We start from the raw sequence: 18,530 nt of genomic DNA, 5'->3' as shown, positions 1-18,530 counted from the left end.
CTCCAACCTCTCTAATCTCTGCCATCTCCTCCAATCCTCCAACCTCTCTAATCTCTGCCATCTCCTCCAATCCTCCAACCTCTCTAATCTCTGCCATCTCCTCCAATCCTCCAACCTCTCTAATCTCTGCCATCTCCTCCAATCCCTCCAACCTCTCTAATCTCTGCCATCTCCTCCAATCCCTCCAATTTCTCTAATCTCTGCAATCTTCTCCGATACCCTGTGATTCTCCTTCAATCCCCCAATGCTTTGTGATCTCTGCAATCTCCTCCAATCCCTTAATGATCTCTGCTAGTTCCTTCAATCCCTCAATCCTCCGTGATCGCTGCCAGCTCCTCCAATCCCTCAATCCTCCATGGTCTCTGCCATCTCCTCCAATCCCTCAATCCTCCATGGTCTCTGTCAGCTCCTCCAATCCCTCAATCCTCCATGGTCTCTGCCATCTCCTCCAATCCCTCAATCCTCCATGGTCTCTGCCATCTCCTCCAATCCCTCAATGATCTCTGCTAGTTCCTTCAATCCCTCAATCCTCCGTGATCTCTGCCATCTCCTCCAATCCCTCAATCCTTAGTGATCTCCAACGACTCCTCCAATCCCTCAATCCTCCATGATCTCTGCCATCTCCTCCAATCCCTCAATCCTCAGTGATCTCTGCCATCTCCTCCAATCCCTCAATCCTCAGTGATCTCCGCCGACTCCTCCAATCCCTCAATCCTCAGTGATCTCCACCATCTCCTCCAATCCCTCAACCCTCCATGGTCTCTGCCATTTCTTCTAGCATCGCAATGCTTCATGCAATCTCTCTCTCGAATTGTCCCCCTAAACCTCTCACATTGGGTAGCACAGTGGTTAGCACTGATGCTTCACAGCGCCAGGGTCCCGGGTTTGATTCCCGGCTTGGGGTCACTGTCTGTGCGGAGGCTGCACGTTCTCCCCGTGTCTGTGTGGGTTTCCTCCGGGTGCTCCGGTTTCCTCCCACAAGTTGCCACCCAGGTTGATAGGGTTGTGAAGAAGGCCTATGGTGTTTTGGCCTTTATTGGTAGAGGGATTGAGTTCCGGCGCCATGAGGTCATGTTGCAGTTGTACAAAACTCTAGTACGGCCGCATTTGGAGTATTGCGTACAGTTCTGGTCGCCTCATTATAGGAAGGACGTGGAAGCTTTGGAACGGGTGCAGAGGAGATTTACCAGGATGTTGCCTGGTATGGAGGGAAAATCTTATGAGGAAAGGCTGATGGACTTGAGGTTGTTTTCGTTAGAGAGAAGAAGGTTAAGAGGTGACTTAATAGAGGCATACAAAATGATCAGAGGGTTAGATAGGGTGGACAGCGAGAGTCTTCTCCCGCGGATGGAGGTGGCTAGCACGAGGGGACATAGCCTTAAATTGAGGGGTAATAGATATAGGACAGAGGTCAGAGGTGGGTTTTTTACGCAAAGAGTGGTGAGGCCGTGGAATGCCCTACCTGCAACAGTAGTGAACTCGCCAACATTGAGGGCATTTAAAAATTTGTTGGATAAGCATATGGATGATAAGGGCATAGTGTAGGTTAGATGGCCTTTAGTTTTTTCCATGTCGGTGCAACATCGAGGGCCGAAGGGCCTGTACTGCGCTGTATCGTTCTATGTTCTATGTTCTATGTTCTAAGTCCCGAAAGACGTGCTGTTAGGTGAATTGGACATTCTGAATTCTTGCTCTGTGTACCCGAACAGGCACCGGAATGTGGCAACTAGGGGATTTTTGCAGTAGCTTCATTTCATAAATACATAGACACATAGAAGATAGGAGCAGGAGGAGGCCTTTGGCCCTTCGAGCCTGCTCCGCCATTCATCACCATCATGGCTGATCATCCAACTCAATAGCCTAATCCTGCTTTCTCCCCATAGCCTTTGATCCCATTCTCCCCAAGTGCTATATCCAGACGCCTCTTGAATATATTCAAAGTTTTAGCATCAACTCCTTCCTGTGGTACGAATTCCACAGGCTCAATGGTTTACCCTGAATCCTCAGCCTGTGACCCCTGGTTCTGGACACACCCATCATTGGCAACATCTTCCCTTCATCTACCGTGTCCAGCCCTGTTAGAATTTTATAAGTCTCTATGAGATCCCCCCTCATTCTTCTGAACTCCAGCGAGAACAATCCCAACCTAGTCAATCTCTCCTCATATGACAGTCCCGCCATCCCTGGAATCAGTCTGGTAAACCTTCGCTGCTCTCCCTCGAGAGCAAGAACATCCTTCCTCAGAGAAGGAGACTAAAACTGCGCACAATACTCCAGGTGTGGCCTCACCAAGGCCCTGTATAATTGCAGCAACACATCCCTGCTTCGGTACTCAAAACCTCTCGCAATGAAGGCCAACATACCATTAGCCTTCTTTACCGCCTGCTGCACCTGCATGCTTACCTTCAGCGAATGGGGCACAAGGACACCCAGGTCCCGCTGCACACTCCACTCTCCCAATTTACAACCATTCAGGTGGTAATCTGTCTTCCTGTTTTTGCTTTCAAAGTAAATAACTTCACACTTATCTAAATTATACTGCATCTGCCATTGGCTTGCCCACTCGCCCAATCTGTCCAGATCTTGCTGTAGGATCCCTGCATCCTCATCACAACTCACCCACCCACCCAATTTGCTATCATCTGCAAACTTTGAGATGTCACATCTTGTTCCCTCATCCAAATCATTAATATATATTGTGAATAGCTGGGGTCCCAGCACCGATCCCTGTGGTACCCCACTGGTTACTGCCTGCCAATTTGAAAAGGACCCATTAATGCCGACTCTTTGTTTCCTCTCTGCCAACCAGTTTTCTATCCACCTCAATACATTTCCCCCAATCCCATGCGCTATAATTTTGCACAGTAATCTCTTATGCGGGACTTTGTCAAACGCCTTCTGAAAGTCCAAATATACCACATCGACTGGCTCCCCCTTGTCGACAGTACTGATCATCTCTTCTTTTTTTTAAAGAAAATATTTTATTGAAGCATTTGTAATTTTCATAATTTAACATATTTACATTTCTGGAACAACCGCGCGGGTCGACGCACAGAATGCCCCCCAAAAATAACCATGATGTGGAGATGCCGGCATTGGACTGGGGTGAGGGCAATAAGAAGTCTTACAACACCAGGTTAAAGTCCAACAGGTTTGTTTCAAACACTGATTCACCTGAGGAAGGCTCAGTGCTCCGAAAGCTAGTGTTTGAAACAAACATGTTGGACTTTAACCTGGTGTTGTAAGACTTCTTACTGCCCTAAAATAACAACACACAATAAACCACGTACCCCACTTACATAGAACATAGAACAGTACAGCACAGAACAGGCCCTTCGGCCCTCGATGTTGTGCCGAGCAATGATCACCCCACTCAAACCCACGTATCCACCCTATACCCGTAACCCAACAACCCCCCCCCCCCCCCAACCTTACTTTTTTTAGGACACTACGGGCAATTTAGCATGGCCAATCCACCTAACCCGCACATCTTTGGACTGTGGGAGGATACCGGAGCACCCAGAGGAAACCCACGCACACACGGGGAGGACGTGCAGACTCCGCACAGACAGTGACCCAGCCGGGAATCGAACCTGGGACCCTGGAGCTGTGAAGCATTTATGCTAACCACCATGCTACCGTGCTGCCCCAATTATCCTAAATTCCCTGTCCTTATTTAACATTACCAGTCCTCCTATTTTCCTCTCCCCCCTTTTTCCCTTTCCCCCCTTACTGCTGACGTTCAGTTTTTGTTAAAGAAATCGATGAACGGCCGCCAACTCCGGGCGAATCCCTGTATTGATCCTCTCAGAGCGAACTTGATTTTCCCCAGACTGAGAAACGCTACCATATCGCTGATACACACTCCTGTTTCCGGGGGCTCCAGGTCCCTCCAGCTCAGCAAGATCCGTCTCCGGGCCACCTTCCCCCCCCCCCCCCAACCTTTGCCCCCCCCCCAACCTTTGCCCCCCCACCGTTGCCCCCCCCCCCCCCCCCCCCCCGATACCCTCCGATACCCCAAATATTGCCAATTCTGGACTCGGAATTACCCTGCCTTCCAGGACTTCCGACATAACACCCGCAAATCCCTGCCAGAATTCCCTTAATTTCGGACATGCCCAAAACATATGAACATGGTTGGCCGGGCTACCCCCACACCGCCCACATCTGTCCTCCACCTCCTCGAAGAACCTACTCATCTGAGCCGTCATGTGGGCCCTGTGGACTACCTTGAACTGAATCAAGCTGAGTCTAGCACAGGACGAGGATGCATTTACTCTTTTCAAGGCTTTTCCCCACAGTTCATTTTCCAGCTCTCCTCCTAGCTCCTCTTCCCCTTTCCTCTTCACCTCTCTGATAGGGGCCCTTTCCCACGCTAACAAGTCCCTGTATATGTCCAAAACCTTCCCACCTCCAACCCCTGTTTTTGACAGCACTTTATCCTGTAGCCCCCTCAGGGGGAGACGAGGAAAGCTTGGGACCTGTCTCCGTACAACGTCCCGCACTTGAAGATACCGAAACCCGTTCCCTCCCGGCAAATCAAACTCCTCCTCTAATGTCTCCAAGGTTGGAAAACCCTCCTGGATGAATAGATCCCCAAACCTCTCAATCCCTGCCCGCTGCCATACCTTAAAGCCCCCCCCCCCCCCCCCCCCCCCCCCCCCCGGACACACCGGTGACTGTCACAGATCGGTGACCACACTGACGCCCCCTCCAGTCTCATACTGCTGCCTCCATTGCCCCCACACCCTCAGGGCTGCCACCACCACAGGACATGTGGAGTACCGAGCCGGCGAGTACGGCAGGGACGCCGTCAGTAAAGCCTACAGACTCCTACCTTTGCAGGTTGCTGCCTCCATCTGCTCCCAGACTGACCCCTCTCCCACTACCCACTTCCTGACCATCGATATGTTGGCAGCCCAGTAATAGTTAATAAAGCTCAGGAGGGCCAAGCCCCCTTCCCCGCGGGCCTGTTCCAGGAGGGTCCTCTTTACTCTCAGGGTTTTACCCGACCATATAAACCTCGATATCGCCACAGTCATAATTCTGAAAAAGCCTTTGGGATAAAAATCGGGAGACACTGAAAAAAGAAAAGCAATCTCGGAAGGACAGTCATCTTCACCGCCTGGATCCTCCCCGCCAGCGTCAGTGGGAGCGTGTCCCATCTACAGAAACCCCTTCTCATTTGATCCACTGCTTTGCCCAAATTTAATTTGTGAAGCTGCCCCCAATCCTTGGCCACTTGAATCCCCAGATACCTAAAACTCTTCCCAACCACTGTAAAAGGGAGCCCCTTCAGCCTCCTTTCCTGCCCCTGTGCCTGAATCACAAACATCTCGCTCTTTCCCATATTTAACTTATAGCCTGAAAATCACCCAAATTCTCCTAATACCTCCATGATTTCGGCCATCCCCCACACCGGGTCCATGATCTAAAGCAGCAAATCGTCCGCATAAAGAGAGACCCTGTGCTCCACAACCCCTCTCGCTATACCGCTCCAGGTATTCGCTGCTCTCAGAGCCATTGCTAAGGGCTCTATGGCCAGGGCAAACAGTAATGGGGAGAGCGGGCATCCCTGCCTTGTCCCCCGACAAAGACTAAAGTATTCTGACCGAACTCGGTTAGTTCTTGCATTTGCCACCGGGGCCTGGTACAGTAGTCGGACCCACTCCACAAATCTCTGCCCAAACCCTAACCTGCCCAAAATATCCCATAGATACTCCCACTTCACTCGGTCGAAAGCCTTCTCCGCGTCCATGGCAACTACCACCTCAGCCTCGCGCCCCCCCGCTGGCATCATAATTACATTAAGAAGCCGTCTAATGTTGGATGCCAGGTGCCTGCCCTTTACAAATCCCGTCTGATCCTCCCCAATTATCTCCGGGACACAATCCTCTATTCGAGTGGCCAGGATCTTTGCCAATAATTTGGCATCTACATTCAAGAGGGAGATTGGCCTGTACAATCCACAGCTCTCCGGATCCCTGTCCCGCTTCAGGATGAGAGAAATTGATGCCTGTGATAACGTTGGGGGGAGTACTCCCAGCTCCTTGGACTCGTCGAAAGCCTTAACCATGAGCAGCCCCAGTAACCCAGAGAACTTCTTATAAAATTCCACTGGGAACCCATCAGGTCCCGGGGCTTTACCCGATTGCATCGCCCCCCAGTCCCTCTATCACCTCCCCAAGCCCAATCTGCCCCCCAGGGCCTCCACCATCTCCTCATTTACCTTCGGGAACTCCAGCCTCCCCAGGAATTGATTCATACCCTCCTCCCCATCCGGGGGTTCCGACTCGTACAGCTGGCTATAAAATTCCCGGAACTCTTCATTCACCGCCCCCGGGTCCGTCTCCGTCTTCCCCCTCAAATCCTTTATTTTCCCTATTTCTCTCGCTGCCTCCTGTTTCCTCAGCTGATGTGCCAGCATCCTGCCAGCTTTCTCCCCATGCCCATATATTGCCCCCTTTTACCCTCCTCAGCTGTCCCTCCGCCTTTCCTGTGGAAAGGAGCCCAAACTCCATTGGGAGTCTCTGACGCTCCTTCAGGAGCTCCTCATTTGGAGACTCCGAGTATCTCCTGTCCACCTGGAAGATTTCTCCTCCCAACCTGTCCAGCTCCGACCGCTCAGTTTTATCCCTGTGGCTCGAATCGAAATACATTCCCCTCTAATGACCACTTTCCGTGCCTCCTAGACCACCCCAGCTGCAGCCTCTCCTGTGTCATTGATCTTTATGTACCCCTGAATGCCGTCTCTCACTCGCTCACAGATCTCCGCAAAGCCATCCGAGATGCCAAGAGAGAATATCAAACTAAGCTAGAGTCACAGACAGACTCTTGGCGGTTGTGGCAAGGACTAAACAACATAACGGGCTACAAAGTGAAGCCGAGCAGTATCTCTGGCAGCAGCGCACCCCTCCCCGATGAACTTAATGCATTCTATGCTCGGTTCGAGCAGGTAACCAATAATCCACTGTCGAGTGCCCCAGCAGCCCATAATTCACCCATACCCACCATCACAGTTTCCGAAGTCAGATTGGCCTTCCTGAAAGTGAACCCACGGAAGGCGATGGGCCCGGACGGGATCCCTGGTCGTGCACTCAGAGCCTGCGCATACCAGCTGGCAGAGGTATTCACAGACATCTTTAACCTATCCCTACTCCACTCCGAGGTCCCCACCTGCTTCAAGAAGACCACCATCATACCGGTACCAAAGAATAACCAGGCAACGTGCCTCAATGACTACCGCCCGGTGGCCCTGTCGTCAGTTGAAATGAAGTGCTTCGAGAGGCTGATCATGAAGCGCATCACCTCCATACTCCCGGAACACCTTGACCCACTTCAATTCGCATACCGTCGCAACCGGTCCACATCAGACGCCATTTCCCTGGCCCTACACTCATCCCTAGAGCATCTCGAAAACAAGGACTCCTACATCAGACTCCTATTTATTGACTACAGCTCCGCCTTCAACACCATAATCCCAGCCAAGCTCATATCAAAGCTCCAAAACCTAGGACTTGGCTCTCCACTCTGCAACTGGATCCTTGACTTTCTGACCAACAGACCACAATCAGTAAGAATGAACAACAACACCTCCTCCACAATAGTCCTCAATACCGGTGCCCCGCAAGGCTGCGTACAGCCTTGTGTACAGCTGATGATACGACCATAGTGGGCCGGATCTCGAATAACGATGAGTCAGAATACAGGAGGGAGATAGAGAACCTAGTGGAGTGGTGTAACGACAACAATCTCTCCCTCAATGTCAGCAAAGCTAAAGAGCTGGTCATTGACTTCAGGAAGCAAAGTACTGTACACACCCCTGTCAGCATCAACGGAGCCGAGGTGGCGATGGTTAGCAGTTTCAAATTCCTAGGGGTGCACATCACCAAAAATCTATCCTGGTCCACTCACGTTGACGCTATCACCAAGAAAGCACAACAGCACCTATACTTCCTCAGGAAACTAAGGAAATTCGGCATGTCCACATTAACTCTTACCAACTTTTACATATGCACCATAGAAAGCATCCTATCGGGCTGCATCACAGCCTGGTATGGCAACTGCTCGGCCCAGGACCGCAAGGAACTTCAGAGAGTCGTGAACACCGCCCAGTCCATCACACAAACCTGCCTCCCATCCATTGATTCCATCTACACCTCCCGCTGCCTGGGGAAAGCAGGCAGCATAATCAAAGATCCCTCCCACCCGGCTTACTCACTTTTCCAACTTCTTCCATCGGGCAGGAGATACAGAAGTCTGAGAACACGCACGAACAGACTCAAAATCAGCTTCTTCCCCACTGTCACCAGACTCCTAAATGACCCTCTTATTGACTGACCTCATTAACACTACACCCTGTATGCTTCAACCGATGCCAATGCTTATGTAGTTACATTGTATATCTTGTGTTGCCCTATTATGTACTTTCTTGCATTTTGTTTAATTCCCTTTTCTTCCATGTACTGAATGATCTGTTGAGCTGCTCGCAGAAAAATACTTTTCACTGTACCTCGGTACACGTGACAATAAACAAATCCAATCCAATCCCCATCCGCTAACAGCTCTGTATCTGGTATCCACTGTGGGCTCTGGGGCATTCCCGTGTCTGCCCGGAGGTCTATCCAGTGGGGTGCATAATCTGAGAGCACAATTGCTGAGTTCTCAGTGTCCTCAACCCCTGCTAACTGTGTTTTATCCAGCACGAAGAAATCTATCCTGGAGTACGCCTTATGTACATGGGAGTGGAACGAATATTCCCTGCTCCTTGGTCTCTCCAATCTCAATGGATTCACCCCTCCCATGCGCTCCATGAACCCCCGCAGTTCCTTCGCCATTGCTGATAGCTTCCCTGAGCTTACACTCGACCGGTCCAACCTGGGTCAAGAACCGTATAAAAGTCACCCCTATGATCAGCCGGTGCGCGTCAAGGTCTGGGATCTTCTCCAGCACCTTCTTGATAAATGCGACATCATCCCTGTTATAATATACACCAGTATATCATGGCGCAGACACACACTGATGGACACACACAGGGACCAATCAACATGTACAAACACCGCAGCCAATCACCAGTTAGAATACACACACTATAAAGGCAGAGGGCACCACGGTTCCAGCTCATTCTGGGTGCTGCCTCTCAGTGTAACAGGAACTCATCCAGCCCAGCACAGACTCACACCACGTGCTGAGAGAATCAACTGGTTCGGACAAGGCTTAGGTCTCCAGTTAAACTAACATCGTTTAAACCCACAGTTCTCGTATGTCGATTAGTTCACAGTTAGTTAATAAAATAGAGTTGAATCTTCCTCAGTGTTGGTGATATATGTTAACCTCCCAAGTCTACATTATCCAACACTTCATGGTACCAGTAGGGATGCTCGCACTTCTGAGACCTACCCTTCAGTGATCTGCCTTCCACCAGTCTCGCGCCATCCTACAGAATGGACTCCGTTTGCCCGCCGCCGCCTCTCCGCATTGCCGGAATCTGGGTTCCAACTGGAAGATTTTAAAACAGCGTTTCCAGCTGTACCTCGAGGCCACGGACCTGGAAGCTGCCTCGGACGCACGGAAGATTGCTCTCTTCCTCTTCACAGCCGGGGACCATGGCCTCCACATTTTCAACTCGCTCACCTTCGCTGATTGGGAGGATAAAAAGGAAGTTCAAAACAATTCTCTTAAAGTTCGACAGCCACTGCGCGGTCGAGGTAAACCAGAGCTTCGAGAGATACATGTTTCAGCAGCGAATTCAGGGTAAGGACGAGCCTTTCCAGTCCTTTATTACCCACCTCCACGTCCTTGCGCAGTCCTGCAACTACGGGTCCACCCCCGACTCCATGCTCCGTGACCAGATAGTTTTTGGTGTTCAATCTGAGCCCCTGCGCCAGCAGCTACTAAACGTAAAGCAGCTCACTCTGTCCACGGCCATTGAGACCTGCGTGCTCCATGAACATGCCTCCACGCGATACTCCCGCATCCAGGCCGCTGTAACGGGCGGCAAGTTCCCCACGAGGCAGAACGGGTCCAGATTATAAAGTCTCTCCAGGGCCTGGGTCTGGACGATGGCGGCCATTTTGCGCGCTTTTCGCGTACTCCCGCGCTGGCACGCAACGAACGTGGTGACGTCGAGGACTCTTCTGCGCATCTCGCTGGATCTCCCCGCACATGCGCGGTGGCACAACGAACGTGCCGACACTCCGGCGTGCGGGAACTGTGGCTCCGCCTACTTAAAGCGGCAATGTCCCGCGAAGACCCGACGCTGCCTGCAGTGTGGCAAACTGGGCTACTATGCTGCTCTGTGCAGGTCCTCCCCGTCTGCTGCTTTCAGGAGGTCCACCCTCCCTGTCTGCTGCTTTCAGGAGGTCCACCCTCCCTGTCTGCTGCTTTCAGGAGGTCCACCCTCCCTGTCTGCTGCTTTCAGGAGGTCCACCCTCCCCGTCTGCTGCTTTCAGGAGGTCCACCCAGCCCCGCAGAGATGTCAGGGCCATTCAGCCCACAATCAACGAACCTGTTCCAGATCTCTCTTCCGGCTTTGCCAGCGATGACCCACAGGCCCCATTCCAAGTTGGCATCATAACCACGAACAGGATGTCTCCTAAGCATGGCACCAAACCCGTCCACATTCACAGCATCGACCCAGATGATGAGTGGTGTGCCACCCTTACGGTCAACCGTTCCCCTGTGAGGTTCCGCCTGGACACTGGTGCCTCCGCCAATCTCATTGCGCCAAGTGACCTTCGCAGCCTCCGTTTCCAGCCTGCCATCCTGTCATCCTGCCATCCTGCCATCTGCGTGTCAACTGCTTGACTACAATGGCAATGCCATCGCTGCCAGCGGCTCCTGCCGCCTTGAGGTGACACATCGTGCTCACACAGCTGTTCTCTCATTTGAAATCGTTGCCGCCTCAAAAGCCTCCTTGCTGGGTGCGCAGGCATGCAGGCTGCTCCACTTAGCAATACCACAATGTCTTCGAGGGCATGGGCACGCTCCCGTATACATACAAGATTCTACTGAAGCCCAACGCCACGCCTGTGGTACACGCACCTCGCAGAGTCCCAGCGCCCCTCAAGGACCACCTCAAGCAACAGCTCCAAGACCTCCAGGACCAAGGGGTAATATCCAGAGTCACGGGACCGACCGACTGGGTGAGCTCCATGGACTACGTTATGAAACCGTCCGGCCAGCTAAGGATCTGCCTAGATCCTAAAGATCTTAATCGGAACATCATGCGGGCGCACTACCCGATTCCCAGACGTAAGGAACTCACGTGCGAACTGGCCCACGCCAAACTCTTCACAAAGCTCGACGCCTCAAAAGGCTTCTGGCAAATCCAGATGGATGAATCGAGCAGAAAGCTGAGTACATTCAATACGCCCTTTGGCAGATACTGCTACAACCAAATGCCATTTGGCATCATCTCTGCGTCCGAAGTTTTCCATCGAATAATAAAACAGATGATGGAGGGAATCGACGGCGTCCGGGTCTATGTCGACGACATTATAATCTGGTCCACCACCCCGCAGGAACACATCAGCCGCCTCAAGCGCGTCTTCACGAACATGGCCTCCGCCTCAATAGGGCCAAATGCTCCTTCGGCCAGTCGGACATTAAGTCCCTGGGTGATCACATCTCCCACTTAGGGGTGCGTCCGGACGAGGACAAGATTGCGGCAATCACGTCCATGAAAACGCCCGAGGACAAGAAAACGGTCCTCCGGTTCCTGGGTATGGTGAATTTCCTTGCGAAGTTCATTCCGAATCTCGCCTCGCACAGCCCTCAGAAACCTGGTTCGCAAAACTACGGACTTCCAGTGGCTCCCCGCCCACGAGCTCGAGTGGAGGGAACTGAAGGCCAAGCTTTCCACGGCCCCAGGGCTGGCCTTTTTCGACCCGACCAAAGAGACTAAAATCTCTACTGATGCCAGTTGCGTATGCGTCACGGGCAATGACCCCCACGGAACAGCGCTACGCGCAGATTGAGAAAGAGTGTCTCGGCAATCTGACCGGTGTCGTGAAGTTCCACGACTACGTATATGGACTTCCGCAGTTCACTGTTGAAACCGACCATCGTCCATTTGTCAACATAATACAAAAGGGCTTGAATGATATGACGCCTCGCCTCCACGCAACCTACTCAAGCTCCGGAGGTATGACTTCCAACTCGTTTATACCCCTGGCAAAGACCTTGTTGTTGCCGCGCCCTCTCCAGGTCGGTCACCACTCCAAGCGATCACGAAAGGGTTCGTCTGCCAAATCGATGATCAAGTTCAATTCGCAGCCTCCCACTCGCCAGCATCGGATACCCGCCTGGTACAAATTCGCCGCGAGACAGCGGCTGACCCCCTTCTGCAGCGTATCCTTGCTCCCTCTTTCTCTGACTCCTTGTTCCCATTCCGCTGCCACATTAGTTTAAACACTCCTCAACCGCTCTGGCAAATAGCCCCCATCCAGTTTGTGCTGGTCCCACCTCCCCCCAGAACCGGTCCCAATGCCCCAGGAATCTGAAACCCTCCCCCTGACACCATCCCTTCAGCCACGTATTCATCCGATATATCCTGTCATTTCTGCTCTGACTAGCACGTGGCACCGGTAGTAATCCTGAGGTCCAATTTCTTAACTTCCTTCTGGGCTCCCTGTATTCTGCTTTTAGGACCTCACTCCTTTTATACCTATCCCTTTGTACCGATGTGTACCTCGACCACTGGCTGTTCACCCTCCTTCTCCAGAATGTCTTGTACCCGCTCCGAGCCATTTCAGTGTTAATGTAAGCCGACTTGTGACAATAAAGATTATTATAATGTCTCCTCAAAAGACAGTCCCTTGTAATCTATCTCACTGGCCAAGTTTCAGGTTGGCTGCCTGGTATCTCACATGGTATAGACCGAGCTCTTAGACCTCAGCTCCTTCCCTGGTCTCCAGGTTGTAGAATTAGGGAAAAGCTCTGATTCCCATTCTCCATTTTTCTCCTCAGAGCGTTTAAAAAGGGATGCCGCTGTGTGGAGGTTGACTGCTGGGATGGACCACACCTGGAACCGATTGTGTACCACGGACACACGCTGACCTCCAAGATCCTCTTCAAAGATGTCATCTCTGCGGTCAACAAGTATGCCTTCATGGTAGGTACATGCGGGGGGGGGGGGGGGGGGCACTGACACGTGTGCGAAGAGGTCACATACTGACCTGTGCCACACAGTGAGTGGCCAATTGGTCCTGAACCTTCCGGTCCAGTGACAGCCTGTGGAGGAACAGTGGGAAGTGCAGCTTCCAGAATGTTCTTCATGACCTCCCAGCACTCCGTGTGGAACTTTATTCTTTGATGGGGCGTGGGTGTCACCGGCATTTGTTGCCCAGCCCTAATTGCCCCTTGGACTGAGTGTCTCGCTCGGCCATTTTAGGGGGCAGTTAAGAGCCAACCGCATTGCTGTGGGTCTGGAGTCACATGTACGCCCGACCGGGTAAGGATAGAAATTAGGAGCAGAAGGAGGCCATTTGGTCCTCGACGAAAGTAAGGACGGCAGAATTCTGTTTCCCGAAAGGAGTTAGTGAACCAGATGAGTTTTTATTGGCAATTGATGATTGTAAGAGGGAAATAATGAATATGGTTTATGACAACAATGGTGGTGGCACAGTGGTTAGCACTGCTGCCTCACGGTGCCGAGGTCCCAGGTTCGATCCCGGCCCCGGGTCACTGTCCGTGTGGAGTTTGCACATTCTCCCCTTGTCTGCGTGGGTCTCACCCCCACAACCCAAAGATGTGCCGGGTAGGTGGATTGGCCACGCTAAATTGCCCCTTAATTGGAAAAAGAAATTGGTTGCTCTAAATTGATGACGACAATTTCTTGGGGAAGGTGTAAGAGTGAATGAATAGGTTCAGTAAAAGGGGAAATGATCTAACAGCCCTGACTGAGAGTAAAATCCCAGGCTAGCTAAATGCCTCAAGGTCCGAACGTCAGTAGAACTTGCCAGCAAGGTGGTTTGAACTTTAGAAGAAGACAGTTCGAGACTAGACGATTACAAATGAGCCTTTGGACGTGGGTTTAATAATAAACCTACATAAGCAAGATCGAAATTTGTGGAATTCTGGTGGTGACCATGGAGTGAGTGGTCGCACATTCGCTCAAGGTGGATTCTTGAATTTGGTTTTGGGTTTATTGCCACGTGTACCGAGGTATTGTCCTGCGCACAGTCCAGGCAGATCGTTCCATACATGAAAACATAAAACATATGATAAATACACAACATAAATACATAGACACAGGCAATGGGTGACGCATACAGGAGGGAGTGTAGTGCTATGCAGTAGAGGTCAGATCAGTCCAGAGAAGGGTCGTTTCGGAGTCTGGTAACAGTGGGGAAGAAGCTGTTTTGAGTCTGTTCGTGCGTGTTCTCAGACTTCTGTATCTCCTGCCCGATGGAAGAAGTTGGAAGAGTGAGTAAGCCGGGTGGGAGGGATCTTTGATTATGCTGCCCGCTTTCCCCCGGCAGCGGGAGGTGTAGATGGAGTCAGTGGATGGGAGGCAGGTTCGTGTGATGGACTGGGTGGTGTTCATGACTCCGTTGGTCCTTTCCCATCCGTATGGGAGTTATTCTGAGGGTAAAAGGTGTGTGAGTGCTCAGGGAAGGTCATCCTCCTCTACTGAATCTGCCGTATGGAGCAGAGGACGAGAAGCTCCATGAGAAAGAGAAAGCAGCTGGAGCAGGAAGGTTTTTTGTGATCCGCCACAGGTGAAGATGGCAGAGGCCCAGTGGTCGATGGTGGAGTTTGTGAACGGACAATCTCAGCAGTAGAGGAAAGAGGCTTTGGAAGACCTGGCTAAGGTGGTGGAGGCGCTCAGAGCTGCGATTGAGAGAGTGGAGCAGAGATTAGAGGCGATCCAGGAGGTGGAGGAGGCGGTGGGGGAGCATGAGGAGTGGATGGCCTTGTTGGAGAAGGAGTTAGACCATAAGACATAGCAGCAGAATTAAGCCACTCAGCCCATCGAGTCTGCTCCATGTTCAATCATGGCTGATATTCTCAAATCCCCATTCTCCTGCCTTCTCCCCATAACCCCTGAACCCCTTATTAATCAAGAACAGAAGACCATAAGACCTAGGCTGTGGATGGTTCTGGACGGCCAGAAGAGGCTGTGAGAAGTTAGAGGTCCTGGAGAACCGCTCCAGTAGACAGAACCTGAGGATGGTCGGGATGCCTGAGGGCATTGACGGAGTGGAGGCTGCCAAGTATGTGGCCAGGATGCTGGAGTTGACGGGGGAGGGGGCCTTTGACTGTCCCCTCGAGATGGGTCGGGCGCACAGGGCACTGAGGAGGGGGCTGCAGGTGAGGGAACTGCTGAGGGCGGAGGCATCGATTCTTGGACAAAGAAAAGATCTTGAAATGGGCGAGGAGGTGCCCTGGGAAGGGAATGAGCTGCGGGTCTACCCAGACCTGGAGTGAGCTGTGGGTCTACCCGGACCTGGAGTGAGCTGTGGGTCTACCCAGACCTGGAGTGAGCTGTGGGTATACCCAGACCTGGAGTGAGCTGTGGGTCTACGTGGACCTGGAGTGAGCTGTAGGTCTACGTGGACCTGGAGTGAGCTGTGGGTCTACGTGGACCTGGAGTGAGCTGTGGGTCTACGTGGACCTGGAGTGAGCTGTAGGTCTACGTGGACCTGGAGTGAGCTGTGGGTCTACGTGGACCTGGAGTGAGCTGTGGGTCTACGTGGACCTGGAGTGAGCTGTGGGTCTACGTGGACCTGGAGTGAGCTGTGGGTCTACCTGGACCTGGAATGAGCTGTGGGTCTACCTGGACCTGGAGTGAGCTGCGGGTCTACCCAGACCTGGAGTGAGCTGTGGGTCAATATGTACCTGGAGTGAGCTGTGGGTCTACCCAGACCTGGAGTGAGCTGAGGGTCTACCCGGACCTGGAGTGAGCTGTGGGTCAACATGTACCTGGAGTGAGCTGCGGGTCTACCCAGACCTGGAGTGAGCTGTAGGTCTACGTGGACCTGGAGTGAGCTGTGGGTCTACCCGGACCTGGAGTGAGCTGTGGGTCAACATGTACCTGGAGTGAGCTGTGGGTCTACCCGGACCTGGAGTGAGCTGTGGGTCTACGTGGACCTGGAGTGAGCTGTGGGTCTATGTGGACCTGGAGTGAGCTGTGGGTCTACACGGACCTGGAGTGAGCTGTGGGTCTACCTGTACCTGTAGTGAGCAGCGGGTCTACCCAGACCTGGAGTGAGCTGTGGGTATACCCAGACCTGGAGTGAGCAGCAGGTGTACGCGGACCTGGAGTGAGCTGTGGGTCTACCCGGACCTGGAGTGAGCTGCGGGACTACCTGGACCTGGAGTGAGCTGTGGGTCTACGCGGACCTGGAGTGAGCTGTGGGTCTACCCAGACCTGGAGTGAGCTGCGGGACTACCTGGACCTGGAGTGAGCTGTGGGTCTACCCAGACCTGGAGTGAGCTGTGGGTCTACGCGGATCTGGAGTGAGCTGTGAGTCTACGCGGATCTGGAGTGAGCTGTGGGTCTACCCAGACCTGGAGTGAGCTGTGGGTCTACCCGGACCTGGAGTGAGCTGTGGGTCTACCCAGACCTGGAGTGAGCTGTGGGTCTACGTGGACCTGGAGTGAGCTGTGGGTCTACGTGGACCTGGAGTGAGCTGTGGGTCTATGTGGACCTGGAGTGAGCTGTGGGTCTATGTGGACCTGGAGTGAGCTGTGGGTCTACGCGGACCTGGAGTGAGCTGTGGGTCTACGCGGATCTGGGGTGAGCTGTGGGTCTACCCGGACCTGGAGTGAGCTGTGGGTCTACCCGGACCTGGAGTGAGCTGTGGGTCTACCCGGACCTGGAGTGAGCTGTGGGTCTATGTGGACCTGGAGTGAGCTGTGGGTCTACGCGGATCTGGAGTGAGCTGTGGGTCTACCCGGACCTGGAGTGAGCTGTGGGTTTACCCAGACCTGGAGTGAGCTGTGGGTCTACCCGGACCTGGAGTGAGCTGTGGGTCTACCCAGACCTGGAGTGAGCTGTGGGTCTACGTGGACCTGGAGTGAGCTGTGGGTCTATGTGGACCTGGAGTGAGCTGTGGGTCTACCCGGACCTGGAGTGAGCTGTGGGTCTACCCGGACCTGGAGTGAGCTGTGGGTCTACGCGGATCTGGAGTGAGCTGTGGGTCTACGTGGATCTGGAGTGAGCTGTGGGTCTACCCAGACCTGGAGTGAGCTGTGGGTCTATGTGGACCTGGAGTGAGCTGTGGGTCTACCCGGACCTGGAGTGAGCTGTGGGTCTACCCGGACCTGGAGTGAGCTGTGGGTCTACGCGGATCTGGAGTGAGCTGTGGGTCTACGCGGATCTGGAGTGAGCTGTGGGTCTACGTGGACCTGGAGTGAGCTGTGGGTCTACGTGGACCTGGAGTGAGCTGTGGGTCTACGCGGACCTGGAGTGAGCTGTGGGTCTACCCAGACCTGGAGTGAGCTGTGGGTCTACGCGGACCTGGAGTGAGCTGTGGGTCTACGTGGACCTGGAGTGAGCAGCGGGTGTACGTGGACCTGGAGTGAGCTGTGGGTCTATGTGGACCTGGAGTGAGCTGTGGATCTACCCGGACCTGGAGTGAGCTGTGGGTCAACCCGGACCTGGAGTGAGCTGTGGGTCTATGTGGACCTGGAGTGAGCAGCGGGTGTACGCGGACCTGGGTGTGTAGTTGGCAAAATGGAGAGCGGGGTTGAACCGGGTAAAGGCTGCCCCTTTGAGAAGGGAGTGAAGTTTGGGGGTTTGTACCCGGCCCGCTGGTGTGTGACGCCTCAGATTCAGTTTATTTTGACTGCCAGAAGTGGTGATGGACTTCATGAGGGACCATGGACTGGGAGGAGGGTGAGGACACGGAATTTTGGAGAGGAGTTTGAATGTTTTTGGTAAAATGTTTGGGGGGTTTCGATGGGGGAGTGGCGATGGTGAGAGTGCCTTTTGTTCTTTGGGGGTGGTTGGGAGGGATGGGGAGACTGGGGAGTAGAGGGGTGGACTGGGGGGAGAGGGGGGAACGGGGGGGAGAGGGGGGAGAGGGGGGGACGGGGGGAGAGGGGGGGGCGGGGGGGAGAGGGGGAAGAGCGGTGGACTGGGGGGGGAGAGGGGGGGACGGGGGGAGAGGGTTGGACGGGGGGGAGAGGGGGGAGAGGGGGGGAGAGGGGTGGACTGGGGGGGAGAGAGGTGGACTGGGGGGGAGAGGGGTGGACTGGGGGAGAGGGGGGGGACGGGGAGAGGGTTGGACGGGGGGAGAGGGGGGAGAGGGGTGGACTGGGGGGGAGAGGGGGAGACTGGGGGGGGAGAGGGGTGGACTGGGGGGGAGAGGGGGAGACTGGGGGGGAGAGGGGGGGACTGGGGGGGAGAGGGGTGGACTGGGGGGGGGAGAGGGGGAGACGGGGGGGAGAGGGGTGAGAGGGGTGGACTGGGGGGATGGGGGGAGAGGGGGATGGGGGGGAGAGGGGGGGACGGGGTGGACTGAACCCCTTGGGCGGGGGCCACCATGCTAGCTGGGCGGGCTAATTAACGGGAGTGAGTT

The 18,530-nt window shown here is 53.7% G+C and overlaps 1 protein-coding gene across 1 annotated transcript in view; it reads left to right on the top strand.

Annotated features, from left to right (window-relative positions):
- Nucleotides 1-18,530, top strand: part of plcd4b (phospholipase C, delta 4b) — a 105,009-nt gene that overhangs the window by 25,821 nt on the left and 60,658 nt on the right. The window contains exon 7 of the mRNA XM_038790315.1: nucleotides 12,970-13,114. Coding sequence (XP_038646243.1) covers nucleotides 12,970-13,114 — 145 coding nt within the window. The remainder of the gene's footprint in view (nucleotides 1-12,969; nucleotides 13,115-18,530) is intronic.

This window comes from Scyliorhinus canicula, chromosome 2, assembly GCF_902713615.1.
Source record: "Scyliorhinus canicula chromosome 2, sScyCan1.1, whole genome shotgun sequence".
Lineage (NCBI taxonomy): Eukaryota > Metazoa > Chordata > Chondrichthyes > Carcharhiniformes > Scyliorhinidae > Scyliorhinus > Scyliorhinus canicula.
Note: the sequence above shows the minus strand (reverse complement) of the source record. Positions and strands in the feature narration are given on the sequence as shown.